Source organism: Cyprinus carpio, chromosome B10, assembly GCF_018340385.1.
Source record: "Cyprinus carpio isolate SPL01 chromosome B10, ASM1834038v1, whole genome shotgun sequence".
Lineage (NCBI taxonomy): Eukaryota > Metazoa > Chordata > Actinopteri > Cypriniformes > Cyprinidae > Cyprinus > Cyprinus carpio.
The window spans coordinates 19,266,613-19,283,994 of record NC_056606.1 but is presented as its reverse complement, the minus strand read 5'-3'; the positions used below and the strand labels follow the sequence as shown (position 1 = coordinate 19,283,994).

The 17,382-nt window shown below is 34.9% G+C and overlaps 1 protein-coding gene across 1 annotated transcript; it reads left to right on the top strand.

The window, feature by feature from the left end:
- Nucleotides 1-1,525: 1,525 nt before the first annotated feature.
- ggt1b (gamma-glutamyltransferase 1b) lies at nucleotides 1,526-14,552 on the top strand. Its single transcript, XM_042733060.1, has 13 exons — nucleotides 1,526-1,681; nucleotides 4,429-4,611; nucleotides 5,753-5,883; nucleotides 6,481-6,570; nucleotides 6,848-7,040; nucleotides 7,239-7,399; nucleotides 8,037-8,186; nucleotides 10,433-10,569; nucleotides 11,466-11,653; nucleotides 11,794-11,921; nucleotides 12,502-12,614; nucleotides 12,705-12,818; nucleotides 14,061-14,552. Exons 2-13 carry the CDS (start codon nucleotides 4,433-4,435, stop codon nucleotides 14,205-14,207), a joined length of 1,731 nt encoding a protein of 576 aa, XP_042588994.1. The 5' UTR covers nucleotides 1,526-1,681; nucleotides 4,429-4,432; the 3' UTR covers nucleotides 14,208-14,552.
- The last annotated feature ends 2,830 nt before the right edge of the window (nucleotides 14,553-17,382 follow it).

Here is a 17,382-nt window from a genome sequence, read left to right as displayed (position 1 = left end):
GGCCGTTCTGTCCTGTCAGCAGGCAGGGCTCGAATTGAGGGGGGATGCTGGGGGATGGAATCCCCCTGGTTGAAAAAAAATAATACATAACAAAAAGCATCCCTTCTGTAAAAGATTCCATCTCCTTTAGATTAAGAAATGTAGCTATATTATTTAACATCTAATCATGCAAATGAAATGTTAAAATGCCCTACGTATGATAATTCACAAACTAAATAACGGCGATTGGCCAATCAGAACTCGGTACTGTCACAAGTTCTCGTCATTTTTCGCGCAAAATGGTTCAAGCGCAACTTTTGAAGGTCTTTAAAAAGAAGACAACTGAAGGTATGATTTTTCCTTGATTAGAATTTAAAGATATTCCCCTGACATGTTCTGTGCTGTAGCGAGAGACTGAGAGACGAGCTGATATTATCAGTCGACTTTGCAAAAACCAAACAAAAACACGTTTTGAGAGTCCAAAAGCATTCACTGAGCGATGAAGCCTGTTAGAATCCAGTTAGAATGTCGTTATAATTCAAGCAATGAGAGAAAAATACCCATGTATGAGTTTTTGTTTTTATATTCATTGCACAAGCATAGCATACTTTTCTATTAATTTGATGAACATTGCATAGCAACACGGCGATTCAACGGTCCGTTTAGATGGACTGACTTGTTTCGTTTCTAATTGAATCAGCTGCTTTGAACAAATCGTTTCATGTGAATGATTCAATAATCATTTATTGTTAACAGGGACTTGCTGCCATCTACTGGCGATTTCATTATCGTAAATGTTAAATAACATAGAGTGTTAGCCTATTGAATAAACACTAATTAGTTTCTGAATTATCTGAGAAAATTATTCTGGTGTCGAACTTAATCAGTTATTAATCAGTTGATATGTTATTAAACTTAAGTAAACAAAGATGTTTGCTAAATCGGGACTAACCAAAGAAGGCCTCCTAGGCAATAATAAGCCAATTTTTTTTAAGCTATTACATGATACTTAACAGTATTTCAAATAATAACACGGTATTACTATGGTATATGTTAAATATAGGCCTATATCATGGCATAACCATGTAGGCTACTTTTTTTTTTGTATGGTTAGGTTTTTGTTTGCAGGTTTTTGTTTTTGTTTGCAGCAAAACTGTACATACAATTTATACAGTACAAATAATCCCATATAAATCATATAGGCTTCTGACAAAAAATAGTACAGAGACATCTATCAAAATATAGACTGCAGTAAAGAGACGTTAGATGTTTGGGCTTTTTGATGTCTACATTGTGTGAAACATTATGTGTCCAGACTTCCTTGCTAATCATTCACTAGGCAAATGTAAGAGATTTCAACATGAACGGCTTAACCATTCAAAGATTAAATGTGTATACAAGTGATAGAGTAACAAAAATCCACCTGTAGGTGTGAAAAGTTTGCGAGTGTTGTTTTTTTTTGCAGACGTCATTCTGCTGTGATTGTGGCACGGGTGGGTTTACCATCACGAGACAACCTGTGCCCTTCTCACTGGTGTCCATAAAACAATTATGGATAATTTCACAGACTGATTTGGTTAAAGTTTGATGGCCATTATAGTTAGACATTGAGAGGCAGAGGTTTAGCGCATTGGCTCAGTCAGCCTGTGGAAAGGAGGCTCATTCTGTGGGAGACTCTACACGAGGCCTGTGAAGTCTACAGGTAGGTGATACTCCATATACTCAAACCTCAATGTGCATTAAACTCATCAGTTATGAAATTAACAGAATCATCCCAACAGCTTTGACTATTTTCACACAGAAAGCAAAAAGCAAAATATAAGAAGGCAGAAAAATTGTGCAGCATCCTTCCTGTTGTTGCGTCTTTTAAATTGGAAGGAACCCACACTGAACTCCGAGGATCGTAATTTGTGCTCTTTGTTGCAATTTGTAAGAGGAAATAACACAATCTTTCACTCTTTTCTGCGCGTGTGAGAAAATTCTAGTCTCTTGTGTGGTGGGTTTAATTTTGTTGGCTGCAGGCACTGCAGGTTTCTCTGAGATGTGCTGCAGTTTGTTCCCACACACAGCAGTCTGACAGGATTTAATGTGGACAGTAGCAGGGCTTTGAAACTATGAAAAGGCGCTTTTCTGAGGAGGATTTCACTTCATACAAGGCTTTTTTATTCAAGTTTTCAAATTATAAATGCATGAAACCTTGCTGCCTTTGGCAGGGATACATGAAGTTACATTAAGCAACATAAAATGTAGAACATGAAAGAGCCAGGATGCATATTGTAATTCTTTATAGTGCTCATTTTGTTCTCAGATGATACAGAATCAGGAGTTGATTTACACTGGGAACTAATAAGCATGTGTATAATGATCAAATAAGCAAGCATTTTTAATAGCAAAACTAGAAACAGCAGCGATGGAGAATCCTGATTACCTACAATCTTCCTCAGAGGAATACTATCAGCTAACTAAATGAGAACAATTTATTATGCTTTTCTGAATGCATAATCATTGCAAATATGCCTTGACTATGTATTTAGCAAGAAAGCAAAAAATGTTGTAAGCATATTCAATCTCCTTCTGTTAGTATTCTGCTGCTTCATGAATTATGTTGTGTTACATAAAGGATAGAAATGGTTAAAGGGCACCTTTAAGCATAGCTTATATTGTACAATCATGGATTGCAAAAGTTAATATGACCAGGTCATGGTTAAATGAGAATACACAAGCCCCATATATCTTATCTGTTAGGTACAGTTAGTCCATGTTCTTTTTGTTTAATAAGCAGTTAGATTGAATCTATTTGTTTAAATTCAGTAATTTATTGTGTTCAGGTTCACTTGATTGTTTCAGCTTGGGCTTTTCACACTGTGGTTAACCCTGGGTTATCGTTGTTCAAAACCCCACTTTTAACCCCAAGTGAAACATTTGTTATTTAAAGGGGGAGGTTATGAGACCCCGCTTTTGTGGTGTTAACCCCACATTTTCATGTGAAATGTGTACAGTGTGAAATGAAACATTGTTACTTGTTACTTGCAGTGTTGCTTTTCACACCTAGTTAACCCTTGGTCATTCTAAACCCTGGGTAAACGTAATGCTGGGTTAGCTTGCTTCACCATTCCGACTGCTCATAATTTACCTGGAGTTAACAATTAACCCTGGGTATTCATAAACTGACATTTCACACTCTACATGGTTAGATGCTGGGTTCATTTTCTTATTTGCATATTTGCGATGCCAGTGTCAGTAACTGTATGAATGCAGTACGCGACATGTTTTCATAACAGCTCTAGCAATGCACATCCTCATAAACCCAACAATAATAACATCAAGTTTATAGAATTTTCAGACTATAAAGGTAAGAATGAAACGGTCTCTTCTTTACTCATTTTAACACATTTTCCGTCATTAATTAAAGGTGCTGTATGTATTTTTGTTGGCTGTGCTAACGCATAAATATACCCTAATATGTTTGCAGATATTTTGGAAACATGCTAAGTTCAAATACTTTTTATTCCGAAAACAGTGCTGTAGTCAGTTATTCTACTTTTGGAATGTGTGTTCCGTGTCAGAATGTCTGTTTTTGTTTTGGTCTGTGTGATTCCGCCCACTGCCAATTTACCCAATAGTAATTTGACACACCAAGTTGCCAGTGGAAAACAAAACAAACAAAAAAAAAGCAAACAATCTGAGTTAGACATCGAAGATTCTACCTGATCTAAAAAGCCTCGGCAACAATCTAAAAAGCTCTATGACTAGAGGCATATCAGAATGCGGAAAAATCTATTTTTGAGCGTTGAGTGGAAGTGGAGAAGGGGGAAATTACTCTCTCCAATATTTTTCATTTGGACCACTAGCTGTCAATATTACATACTGCACCTTTCCAATAATTTTTTTCACCAGTTTAATTCTGAAACAACTGTTTATACAATGGCTGCATTGTATAAACAGAAATCTTAGGCTGCTTGTTGCCTTGCTGCCTTATCAGACAATGACTTTGCAGGCAAGGAAACTGATTTCGGACATGCTTCTGAGGCAACGTAACGGTTTAATGATCTACAACAAAACAAAACAAAGTAATATTTCATTACTATAGTACTAATTTCTCACTAGAAGTAACATCAAAAGTGGAAAAAGTTACATTTACATACAAACTGACTACCAAATGCAACTTTCTGATGCCAACCATCATGGAATAGAATGCACAGGATTGTGGGATATCAAAGACAGGGAAGGATACATCTGTGCTGCCTTCAAAAATCGATTAGGAGACAGGAAGTGAAGCTTATTTATCATGCTTCGGAAAGTCATAAACACTGCATATAAAACAGTAATTTCAGAGTTTGAATGCAAAAATTTCACATGATAATGGAAAACTAATTAGATTGAAGATGGTTTAATTTAATTGTATGCATCAGCAACAGAAAACTAGACATTTGCTGTTACATGTTGCAGGGAAATGGTGCAGAAGTCTACTGTGGTGGGCCTCGCTTTGCTGCTGCTGGCTGCAGTCGGCACGTTTTTGGCCGTTTTCTTTTCGGTGCAGGGCAAGAAGGCCTCTCCTGAACCTGAACCTGAAAATGGTTACTTCAAGGCAGCGGTGGCAGCAGATGCTGGGACGTGCTCAGAGATTGGCAGGTTTGAGCTCTGTTCTCCTCAAATGCACATTCACTTTTTGCCATCTATGACATGTAGTTTATGTGAAATTTAAATAAAATGAATGAATTACGTTCACATTACATCAGAGTTTACATTATTGTAAACAAACAGCAAATATGTTAGAAAGGCCATAAGAGAAGATCACTGTAAAATGTTTTGTTTGGTAACATCAGAGATTGTGTTTAATAGCCAAATCATCCACATCCTCCCATACCACACACCAAAGAAAGTTTTTAAGGATCGCATCATGCAGTAATTGGTTTTTAAGGTATCGAACACTTTTCTCATATTGTTATTGGGTTGTATATCAATAGAATGTTTTGTCAAGTTACTTAAAAATGTGCTGCAGGAAGTAAAATCCACTTTAATTGGTTTTATGTATGTGAGAACTATTATTTAATACCACTGAATCAAACTGAGCACACTAATGAACATCATTTTAAAGGTCACATCCTGTAGGAATACATCCTTAAGACTCAACACCAGAGGTGAATAGGGTACAAATGTTAACTAACAGTTATCATCGTACTTCCCCAGTGGATTTATCACAGTACATTAAGACAACTGTTTTGTATTACGTGTTTTCTGGAATGTTATGTAAATATGCAAATAAGGCATTACCTATTTAAATATGCACTCATTTGCATACATTTCTAGAACAGAAATCTGAATACCTGATGAAGCCAGATTCAAACTTCTAGTTCCATTTGGTTGACATATTAGGTGAAGGTTTTTACAAAGGAGATTTGGATATCTCTTTTTATCACTCCATAAATCAGAAAAATATTGTCAAGAGCCAGGAATAAAGTAATGGAATGTTTTATAAATGAGGTGAATGATATATGAGCAAATCCCTCAGTAAAAACATTAGGAATATAGGTGGGAATAAAACTGTAAAGTCTGGTGTGTGTGTGTGTGTAAGTGTTGCTGAAGTGCAGATTTGATCTACAGATGCAAAAAGATAAATTGTAATAAAATGAACACACATATTGCACATTTTTGTCAATGCATAATATAGTGTTTTTCATCAAAATCTTTTTTTAGTTGTTGGTGCATTCTGATATTTAAAATGGTCATGTGAAGGTTTGCATGCCAAATGCCCTCTCTGTGTGTCCTCCAGGGATATCCTGAAGAGAGGCGGCTCTGCTGTAGATTCTGCCATTGCTGCTCTGCTGTGCGTGGGATTGATGAATGCTCACAGCATGGGCATCGGAGGAGGGCTCTTCTTCACTATTTATGATGCCAAAACAGGTCACTATTACCTGTCTGATTCAACCTGACACACCAGTCTGCAGTGTCTGTGTGTATCTAAAGAATTTCTGCACATATAATGATCTATTTTTATAATTTTTTTAAATATAATTCATATTTAATAATATTTGGAACATTTGTATTAAAACTTTTGCATTTTTATATAACATTTGCAACTTTTATTTTGTATTTTTTATGCACACTGCATAAATAAAATGTAAATTATGCACACACTGCATAAATAAATGCTTAATATAAAATAACTGAATATAAAAGTAAGTATAGATACCATAATTAATTGTTTAATATATTAATATTTTAATATTATTTATTAAAAATATATGTACCTATACATATAGATAGGTATATATGCATTATTTGCAAAAAATATACTTGTTAAATATTTTTATGAACACTGTATAAATGTAAATAATATAAATGTTAAAATGTGTGTGTATATGAAGAGTTTATACACATTTTAATAGCTGAATCTGTTTTATGTGATTTATTTATTTATTATAATTATATAATAAAATAATAAATATTTATATTTTTTAAATTACTTCATATTTATCGATTATTTACTTGATTTTGCAGGAAAAGTCGAAACCATCAATGCACGTGAGACGGCCCCTGCAAACGCAACCAGAGACATGTTTGGAAATAGTACAGACCTTTCCCAGAAAGGTATCTATTAACTACATTACAGTAACTGGGAAAATCATTAGTGTAACAGGATTTACACGATGAGTGGCCTCGTGATACGGTGCCAGCATAGAGAGATAAGCATAAAAAACTATCAACACAATTTCAACAATCAATAACTCACAGTACATCAGGCTCAACATATGGTTGATACAGGACTTTTCCAGGAAAACCGTAAAACTGTTCACTGTACATATGGTCTCATGTCACAAAGTATGTAGTGTTATCAACTGCCATATATAAAAAAAATCATCCACAGGTGGTTTGTCTATCGCTGTTCCTGGAGAGATTCGGGGGTATGAAATGGCCCATAAACGGCATGGCAAGCTTCCATGGAAAGAGTTGTTTTTACCCAGCATACAACTGGCAAGAAACGGCTTTCCTGTTGGCAGAGCATTGGCAAGTGCCATTAACTCAAACAGAAACATCATTATGGGTGATAAGATGTTATGGTGAGCACACATGGATATTTTCAACCAAGATGTTAAGCATTAAAAAATAAACTTTTAACAAGGTGCACAAAGTAATTTGTCTTTGATATGTCATTGGGGTGATATTATAAAAACATTTCTATAATGTAATTTGTAATATGGTATATCCCCTTTCAGCCACTGCGTTTATGCACTAACATTTTCGGTTCGCTTCCTCAGTTCTGTGTTCTGCGATTCCACCGGCAACATCCTACAGGAAAACAACACCATCACCTTCACAAAACTGGCTGACACTTATGAGTTCATTGCAGAGAATGGGCCTGATGCTTTCTACAGCGGACGGCTTGCCGAGAGCCTTGTGAGGGACATCCAAGCTGCAGGTTTTTGTTCACACATATGTATATTCTCATAATCTGGACTAAATCAAAAGTGTGGTTGGATGATGTGATTTAGCCCAGGTATATACAAACACACACTGTATATGCAACATTAAATTTTTAGTTCTTTAGTTTTTTTTTTTTTTTTTTTTTTTTTTTTTATGCACAAACTGCACAAATACAGTCTGTGTTAATTAAAAATATCGTAATATTTAAATGTCTAAAAAGCCCCTGAGCTAACTTTAAAAAGTTTCTTTAGTCTCAAGCCTTAATCTAACTCAAAATCTTGATCCAGGAATGCATTCTGCTATAGTAAATCACTATAAGCGTAGAGCCACATTTTTTTTATTTCCTGTCTGTAGATGATGTACTTGACTGCACATATTAGTGAGTTAAAGATGCTAAGTTGTGCTGTTTCTAGGCTTCTGTTGTGGCTGATGTGTTGTGGTTCATTGATTTCCAAATATTTTACATCCCACTAATTCCTGCAGTGCTGCCAATAGTCCACCCCCAGGCCGAGGTGTTGAAGGATAACACACAATTGGTTGTTAATGACTAAATCAATAACTCAGTACGTTTGATCTCATTAAGTTGCTTAGCGTCATGCATCATACGTCCGTCTGTGTCGTGTGTATTGCAGATGGGATTATAACTATGGAGGACTTGAGAGATTACAAGCCCATTCTGGATGAGTACCCCCTCACTGCTACTGTGGGTGAATACACAATGGTGACACCAAACGCTCCTGCCAGCGGCCCAGTCCTCACAATGATACTCAACATCCTGAGCGGTAGGTACAGAGTTCAAGCACTAGACAGCCTATCCAGGGCTGCATTTCCCACTTGCATCATAAGATTAAACAGATTGTAGAACCATTGTCACCAATGATCACTAAGCAGCTCAGGACACAAATGAACTAGATAAATGTGTAATATATAGCCTGCAATTTAAATAATATAGGCTAAACTATGGTGTTTTTCTAAATATTTTTTCAAAAGAATATTTCTGCCCACTAGAAAAAAAAAAACATAGAATCAAAATGTTGAAATGGTTCCAACATGGCACGCAAACAGTCATTGGGATTTTATTTTAGTTTTTTTTATTTCTATATTTTCCATTTTCATTTAATTTGAGTTACTTTTTGTAATTTTTATTATTTTATTATTTGAAATGTCTGTATATTTTTGAGTATTTTTATTTCAGCTTAAGAAATGAAAATTTGTCCCTTGTCAACTAGCTGAATTTTTTTTTTAAGTTTTTTTATTTAAATTTATTTCAGTTACATTAATTTATTTCAAGTAGAAAAAAAATGTTTTCTTTATGGTTTTAGTTTTACTAAACTACCCTGACCCAAACTCAATTTCGATTTTAGCGATTTTAACAACCAGCCAGTAAATATAAGTCTGTATAGTAGGTTCATTGTTCATTCGAGTTGGACATTTTCGAAAAATGACTCGTTGTTCTGATTCAGCACTGATTCACTCGCTAGTGAGTTCAAGATTGTTTCGTAAGACTTTCAAAACAATCTATTCCTCAGAATCATTTGTTCGCAAATTAGACATAACGGCTCGTACTGTGTTCATTGTCGCATACAAATTTTTCCTGACTAGATTTTACATTTTTGTTGCACATATGCTTATTATGTTGTATAATGTTATGTCATGTTATGATATAATGTTTACTATTATATTTGTTTATATTTTTTAATGAGCAATGTATTGAGTTGAAAACTAGTTTCCATTTAAACCAATGTTGACCAGCATGAAAATGTAGTGTTTTTAGCAGCGAGAGGAAGCATCTAGTGATTACTGATTACAGGATGACCATCAGTCAATCTTTAATGTTTCCTCAATGTTTCCTCATGTTGAATAGTGACTTCAGAACATCCTAACTTTTCTTTGCTACAAGCCATTAAAATCCCTCCGCCCTTCGCTCCTGTCTCCCACACCAACACTAACGTGGGCTGTTTGCCACTAATTGGACACAAACCAAGCATGGAAAAATCCATGCAGTCAGCGTGTTCCGACCCTTTCCTTGGGGTTCCACCAGTAGGGGATACTCTGAAGCAGCCTGTCGTCTGAGATTCATCAGCTTTGCTTTCTTGCGGTGAGCTGGACGCTCTCCACAGCTCTGTGTCTTGGTCTTCAGACACCCACTCTGTGGCTTTACTGATGAGATACTTAGTCATTAAGTTGCTGCCAGACAGGGCACGGCTGTCGATAAACACTGTTAGCACTTGTTTTTTTCACAATATAGTTTGATGTATTCAGTCGTTATGAAACATCTTCCATTACGAATCATTCATAACGGTTCAATTATTTCAAATAGACGGGTCTGGCATGAATGCTCGAGACAATTTGAGAAGTTTTCAGACACTAAAACTGGGTCAGTTGTCCAACGGTAAAATAATAGTTGACCTAAAAGTGAAAATAATGTCGCCATTTACTCGCTCTCGTGTCATTTCCTAACCCATATGACTGACTTACTTTAGTGGAAAACAAATGAGATGTTTTGCAGAATGTTCTGCACAATTTTCAGGGTTTAAGACCTTTTGCATATCCACAATAAACAAAATTAAACTTAAAAATAAACATATCTTAACAGACGAAACAAAAAAACAATTGCATTTTTTTTCACAGACGTCACAATAAATAACCACATATTGATTACCCAGCTAACAAAAATACGTTCTAACAATGCTTTGCTAAAATTTCCAGTATGTTATATAAATGTTATTTCCGAATGTTCTCAGAACGTTCATAATGTCCCCCTTTTTTTTTTTTTTTGGTTGTGCGAACATTATGTGAACATTCCATTGTATCATTTTTCAAACATTATGGGAATGTTACTTTTGAATGTCCTCTGAACAAGTACTGTTCAAGTAAATGTTTTTGGAGTAAAAAAGCTTCTGAAGACCTTTCTATGGCAGTCATCTTGATGATTGGCGGTTCTAGCCATTTATATGACAACAGTTAGCATGGTTGAGTAATCACAGAATGTAGTGACTCTAACTGACCTCTCATTCTTTTTCCTCAGGTTACAACTTCAGTTCAGACAGTGTCTCCAGCACTGAAAATAAAACCCTCACCTATCATCGCATAGTAGAGGCGTTCCGCTTTGCATATGCCAAGAGGAGCGTCTTGGGGGATCCAGAATTTCTCAACATCTCTAGTGTAAGTTGTAATGAAAGCGATACTTCATTCAAAAAATAAATAAAATACAATTCTGTCATCATTTACTCATCCTCATCTCATTCCTAGCCTATATGATTTGCGCTCTTCTGTAGAACACAATGTAAGATATTTTGTATCATACCTGTTTTGTCTTCTTTTCCTGTATCGTGTCATTTTTTATTTTTGATATTTCTATGTAATTTATTTATTATGTATTTAATTTAATTTAAGTTTTAATAATTTTAGAACTTTATTTTATTTTAAATAAAATATTTATATTATTTATTGCCAGTGCAACATTTCCTAAGTTTAAAGCAACATTTTTTTATTTTTAAACTTTCCATTTAAGATGTATATAAACTCATTAAAAATCAACTGAAATATAAATATAAATATAAATATAAATATAAATATAAATATAAATATATGATTTTTAATGAGCTTATTTTTAGTAAACATTAACAACACCATTTTGGACTGGATTGATGTTATGTGGCCAAAGACAGTTCTTCAAAATATTTTTCTTTGTGTTCTGCAAAAGTCATGCAGGTTGGAAACGACATGAAGGTGAGAACAGAATTTAAATTATTGGATGAAATATTCCTTTAAGTAACTTTTTATCAGTAGAATATCCCTAAAACTCAACCAACATGCATTATCTTAATGTAAAAATGCTCACACGTATCTTCAGCAGCTGTTCATACTGTCTCAGGCATATGTTCGTCAGCTGTGATCGAAGTGGTTACTGAAACTGGCATGCTGTATCTCACACTAATCACATAGCATGAAAATAGTGCTCATTGTGCATCCGCCCTTTTGATCAGAGGTTCTTTCAAGCTGTAGATTATTGTGCGGCAGTACTGATCTGCTTACCTCCTCCTCGTTCTCGCCGGCAGTTCATCCAGAACATTACCTCGAAGGACTACGCTGACATGATACTTCAGAAGATCACAGATAATATGACTCAGCAAGAGAGCTACTATGAACCCGAGTTCTACCTTCCAGACGATCACGGCACAGCACATGTGTCAGTGTTGGCTGAGGACGGCAGCGCGGTGGCCGCCACCAGCACCATCAACCTATAGTGAGCGTTTGCCATCTCAAACATCTGTCATTATTAGTCAGAGAGTGTACACTTTTCGGGAAAATCTGCTTCTAACTGACTTACTTATTCATTTAATAATAATATTTGTAAATGACATCATATTCTTTTTCTTCTCCCAGTTTTGGCTCCAAGTTAATGTCAAATTCAACAGGAATTATACTGAACAACGAGATGGATGACTTCAGTTCTCCCTTGATCACCAATAGCTTTGGAGTTCCTCCTTCTCCCAACAACTTCATTGTCCCACGTGAGAAAACATGATAACAACCATGGGCAATAATATATTTTTGTAGTATGTATACTAAAAACCACATGAGACCATACTTTACATTGAGTTTTATGCACAATGTTTTCTTAACATCATTACATATGGTAAAATTACTGCAACAACAATATGTTAAAAACACAATATAAGTTAAGAGTAAAAATTGTTATGTATGTAAAGTATATCTCACCTTTAGAGGATATTATTCAAAATGATTACTCTAAATGGACTTCAAAATTAATACTCAAAAAATATTATGACAGTAATAAATAAAAGAATAGCAATAATTATAAATAAATACATTTAATAAATCTCATTATTTTTCAAGTGAGTTCAAAAGATCAGAATTGGATTGAAAGTGCAAAATAACCATGCTTATTTCTGAGATGAATGGCACACAATTATTTCCATTACATTATGCTCTTTTTTTCTCTTAGATAATAAGCATTTTACATTGTATACTATGCATTATGCTGGTACATAATTTCAAACACAGCCATGAACTTCAGTGTATCTTTGAAGATTTTGTTTGTCAACTCTGTTGCTTCTCATTTTTGCTCAGATAAAAGACCCATGTCTTCTATGTGTCCCGCCATCCTGCTAGACAAAAACAATAAGGTTAAAATGGTTGTTGGAGCCTCTGGTGGAACAAAGATCACCACAGCAGTGGCCGAGGTGCACTTCCATTTTATTTTAGTCTAGATAGTTGTTCTGGGCATAGTTCAGACCTTATCAGCTCATAAATAACTGACATTTTCTGCGCAGGTGATCTTAAATGCACTGTTCTTCGACTATGACCTGAAGAAAGCGATAGTAGACCCGAGAATTCACAATCAGCTCAGTCCAAACACCACACAAGTAGAGCCTGACTTCGACAAGGTGGGTGAAGCAATGTTTACAGGTGTCATTTTAAACACTAATACTGGATATATGACTGAAATAATGTACAACATATACTGTACATCTCCTCTGTGCTGTACACTGTAATAATAATAATAAAAAAATTAAAGAAAGAAACACAACATTTATGGTAAAAAATGGCAGATGTGGTTGCCAAAACTTTACTGGACTGAATGTAAATAAATACAGTAAAAAAAACACATATTTCAGTAACTGCTATGATGTTAATATATGAATCTACTGAAGTACTAAAATCTGTTTTGTAGCTTTATAATATGCTGACAACCACCATAAAAACTAAGGTGGTAATCAGAAATCCACATGATAATTCAAAGTTCGATACAATTAGCTTTACCACAAGCTGAGGTAAATATTAATATATAGAAGATCATTATATACAGAAGAATATTTATATGTAGAAGACAGTTATACACACAAATACAAAACACCATCTTGGAAACACACAACACTAAATTAATGCAATAAATACAGTATGCAAATCAATGAATTAAGAATAAACAGTTGGTTCAATGAAAAAGCATCTAATGTGAGCTGCCACACAGGGAATTTTGGAAATGTCAGTTTATGTTTTGTTGACTGTAAATTATAAGAGTATAAAAATAACAGTATTTAAATGTTATATTTATTACAGTTTTTTCACTGTATATAGTAAGGAAACTTTATTTTAACCAATTAACAGTTTTTTTTAATGCATTTTTACCAGTAAAATTACATTTTTTACAATGCATGTGAGTGTTTTTGAGTGTAACCACTTATCTGTGGTCATATTTTGTCCAAAATTATTTATTTGGTTACTGCAGGGTTTTTTTATGTTGGATTGAAAAATATTTTTTTACCACATTTTTACTAGTAAAATTACATTTTATTTTTACAATGCATGTGAGTGTTTTCTAGTGTAACCACTTATCTGTGGTCACATTATGTCACAATTTTATTTTTTTTTTATGTTGGAGTGAAACATTTTTATTACCACATTTTTACTAGTAAAATTACATTTTTTTTTTTACAATGCAGGTGAGTGTTTTTGAGTGTAACCACTTATCTGTGGTCACATTTTACCCTAAAATGAAATTATTGCAACCGCAGATTCTTTTAATGTTGGAATGAAACATCACCCGGATATTTTCTTGATATTTTCTTTGGTTGTTCTGAATACACATGATTTTTGCTAAGCACAACCCACTCACTATCAACCCACAGACCATTTTGGAGGGTCTTGCTGCGAAGAACCATGTAATAGAGGTGATGAAGTCCATGGGCGCAGTGGTTCAGGCCGTGGTGCGGTACAGTGCTGGCCTCAGCGCTGAGTCAGACCCCCGTAAGGGAGGATATGCAGCTGGGTACTGACATCTAACTCAGCGATCCGAGTTTCTGGTCAAGCTGGAGGCAATGGAGATGCTACTTTCAAGACCCCAAGGAAACTTTCCCCTCATGCTGCTCTGAAACAACCAAGTGCCTCCATCAGAGATACAGGCGAATCAGCTCTGGACAATCAAAAGCCCTGGTGATGCTGATCTCTGCACATTTTCAGCGAATGAGGAATAAAACACATTCAAATACACTCACAATGGAAACGCACCATCTTTCTTCAGCTGTTTCTTCCAATAATTTCCATTCATCAAAATCTCTACAGATCTTGTTACTGTAGAAGGGTATTTATTTCTGCTAATAAACGTTTTGTGATGGCCATTATGAACTTTCTTGCGTGACTTCTGTCTGTATTAAGATTTACATCCTGGCAAGAGAATATTTTTGCAAGACTTAGCAGGAGCGTCTCAGGGGACAAAGTTTTAATCAAGCTTCTAATAAGAGCTGAAGCGTGAACAAGAGTTGAAATGCCTGTTTTAATGTCCCACGAGTATGTGGTCCTACCCACAGGCACCGGCCCGACATCAAGCAGCATCATTAATGCTGAAGTTGTGGGGGACAGAGAAATATCACATAAACAGTCCTTAATTAAACTTTCAAAACTGTACTGGGCTAGAAAGTAACTAATAAAATGTATGTACAGGTTATTAAATTAAAGGAAGAGTCAACCCAAAAATAACAGTTTTGTCATTCCTAACCTGTATGGAATTTCTCATTTTGAAGAATGTTGGTAACCAAACATTGACTTTCATAGTCATTTTTGTCCAGACAATGGAAGTCAGTGGGACCCGAAACCATTTGTTTTCCAGCATTCTTCAAAATATCTTGAAATGCATGCAGGTTTGGCACGAAATAAGGGTGACATAAATAATGACCAAATTCATGGGTGGAGTGTCCCTTCAATCTAACAAACTGTATAGAATTTGTTGCCTGTGACTCAGAGTTGCATTTTTATTCTAACATGTAAAATTTTCAATTTGGCATATAAAATTTACCAAGTCAAAATTAGCCAAAATTCCAAGTATACAGTATACAAAACCATGTAATCTTAAAATGAATTATTAAAATTATTAACAGTTTCCCCAAAGTTTTTGGTTTCATGTAAATTTCGGCGTTTCCCGGCAAATGTGATTCTGAATGGCAAAACCGCCAATTGTACTTTTCGCGTTTCGCGAAGGGAAAACGGTTTCCCTGTGAAACAAAATGTGAAAAAAAAAAAGCGCTCAATAGCACATTATTGTGCAGCACAATAAGACTTTGGAGTGGGCATAGTTCATCAACAAAATATTTCCAGTGCATTTCTCTGGGCTTTCATTACAGTGCATTTAACATTAATTTATTTGACATAATCGCCCCCCCCCCCATTTATGTTATTTTTTTTTTTTTTCAAACTTGCGGCTTTCCCCATTTTTTTACTGTAATTTCCAAATCATACATATTAACACAATGTATAAATAAATAAATAAAAGTAATGTATGCCAAACCAAAAACATGTAAAAATGAAATAAAATGTTATAAACATATTATACATGTGCACATTGTGGATTTCTGGTAAAAATGCTTAAAATAACTCTTATGCTATCCAGTGCCTGATGCTATCAGCATCCGCGCACTAATATTACTTTAATCAAACATAGCTAACACCAAATAAACTACCTATGCATTTTACTATTTCACAGCCATCTGATGCTAAAATGTCTCCATTTTTGTGGCCTCTGTGACCCATTTATTTCAGTTACTCACAGTTTCGAGGCCAGACACAGGATATTTCATCCTCTGTGCTCCAGAAAGGAAAGCTGATTTGCACTTTAAACAGAAGTTCAAAGCTTGTCGTTAGCGGCTCATATCATAGCTGTTTTTAAAGGTCACGTTGTGAAGTCTGTTTAGATCATGTTCTCATACAGCAAACTCTACGCAAGTACACAGACATGTTTTGAGCACAGTCCCTGCCTCTTCATTTGCCAATATTTTAGCATTGTCTTGTGCTTTTTGGGGGCGTCTGTTCCTGTCGGGTGGCTTTGAGAGCTGTTGGGTTCATGCTGCTAGGAAAAGGTCAGGCTCTTTCACTGTTCCCGGCCCTCCCATAGGGGCTGACAATAAAGCCCTGTCACGTGGCACTCGTCGCTACAGCGGCACCACCATTTAGCCCAGAGCACAGCCCAGACTTTTAGTCTAATTTTTGAGGTGGAACACAGTTTGAGACTAGACCCAGACGGCAGGTTCAGAGATTGGTTTGCTAATGATTTTAAGGCGGTTGAAGACAGCTGGTATCTGCTGTATTCACATCCAGTCAACAAACTGCAAGGCTATGGCAAATAATATTGAGTTTAATACTGAATTTAACATCAATGAAAACAAGACTGTGATGGATATATTTACAGTTTTTAATAGCAGGTGCTACATCAGTGCTACATATTTTCATAATGCACTGGCTGGATTAATAAAAATGTATTCAACTGACACCATATGTACATATGAAAATTTTAACGTTTGGAAATTACAGCGTGTTTGTGTATTGTTGATAATTGATTTTGCTGACCACGTACAAAAAATGATCGACTATATGTAATTTACTGTGAACACACATAAAACTGATTTTAATCACATTATGTTTTGTACACTATAACTTCTCCCATCTTCATGATTTATGCACGGTCTCATTTGAGCTTGTGCCTGGATTAGCAGGGCTAATGCTGAACCATTTTCTTAAATAATAAAAGTCAAACAAAAGACTCATTTAAACATTAGAAAGTATTTATTGTGATGTATGAAAAAAAAATTGAAATGCACTTAAATGCAATTCCGTTAATATGTCATATTCTGTAGCTTTCTGATGAACCATGGGACATGGTTATGCTGAATATCCGTCAAGTTCAATGTCTGAACAGCTCCAATAAACAATATAAAAAAACAATATAAAAATATAAAAAAATTATAAAATAATATATAAAAAAAATTGAAAAAATATCATTATGGAAAATATAAAAAGTGCATATGAAAACTAGAAAATATTTAATAAGAAAATATATAAGTAAAAAACAATTGCTAAAATAATCTCATTCAGTTTGGTGACAATCAAATTTTCTAACATCTTACAAAACGATTTTCTTACAAAACATTTACTTTTTCCCAACATTTACAGTAACACCTTTAA

Bases quoted from the DNA above. Each gene is read 5' to 3' on its own strand.
- ggt1b (XM_042733060.1), top strand. From the start codon at position 4,433: ATGGTGCAGAAGTCTACTGTGGTGGGCCTCGCTTTGCTGCTGCTGGCT. The intron at 6,571-6,847 runs GTATCTATTAAC...AATCATCCACAG, and splicing joins TACAGACCTTTCCCAGAAAG to GTGGTTTGTCTATCGCTGTT. The intron at 8,187-10,432 runs GTAGGTACAGAG...CTTTTTCCTCAG, and splicing joins GATACTCAACATCCTGAGCG to GTTACAACTTCAGTTCAGAC.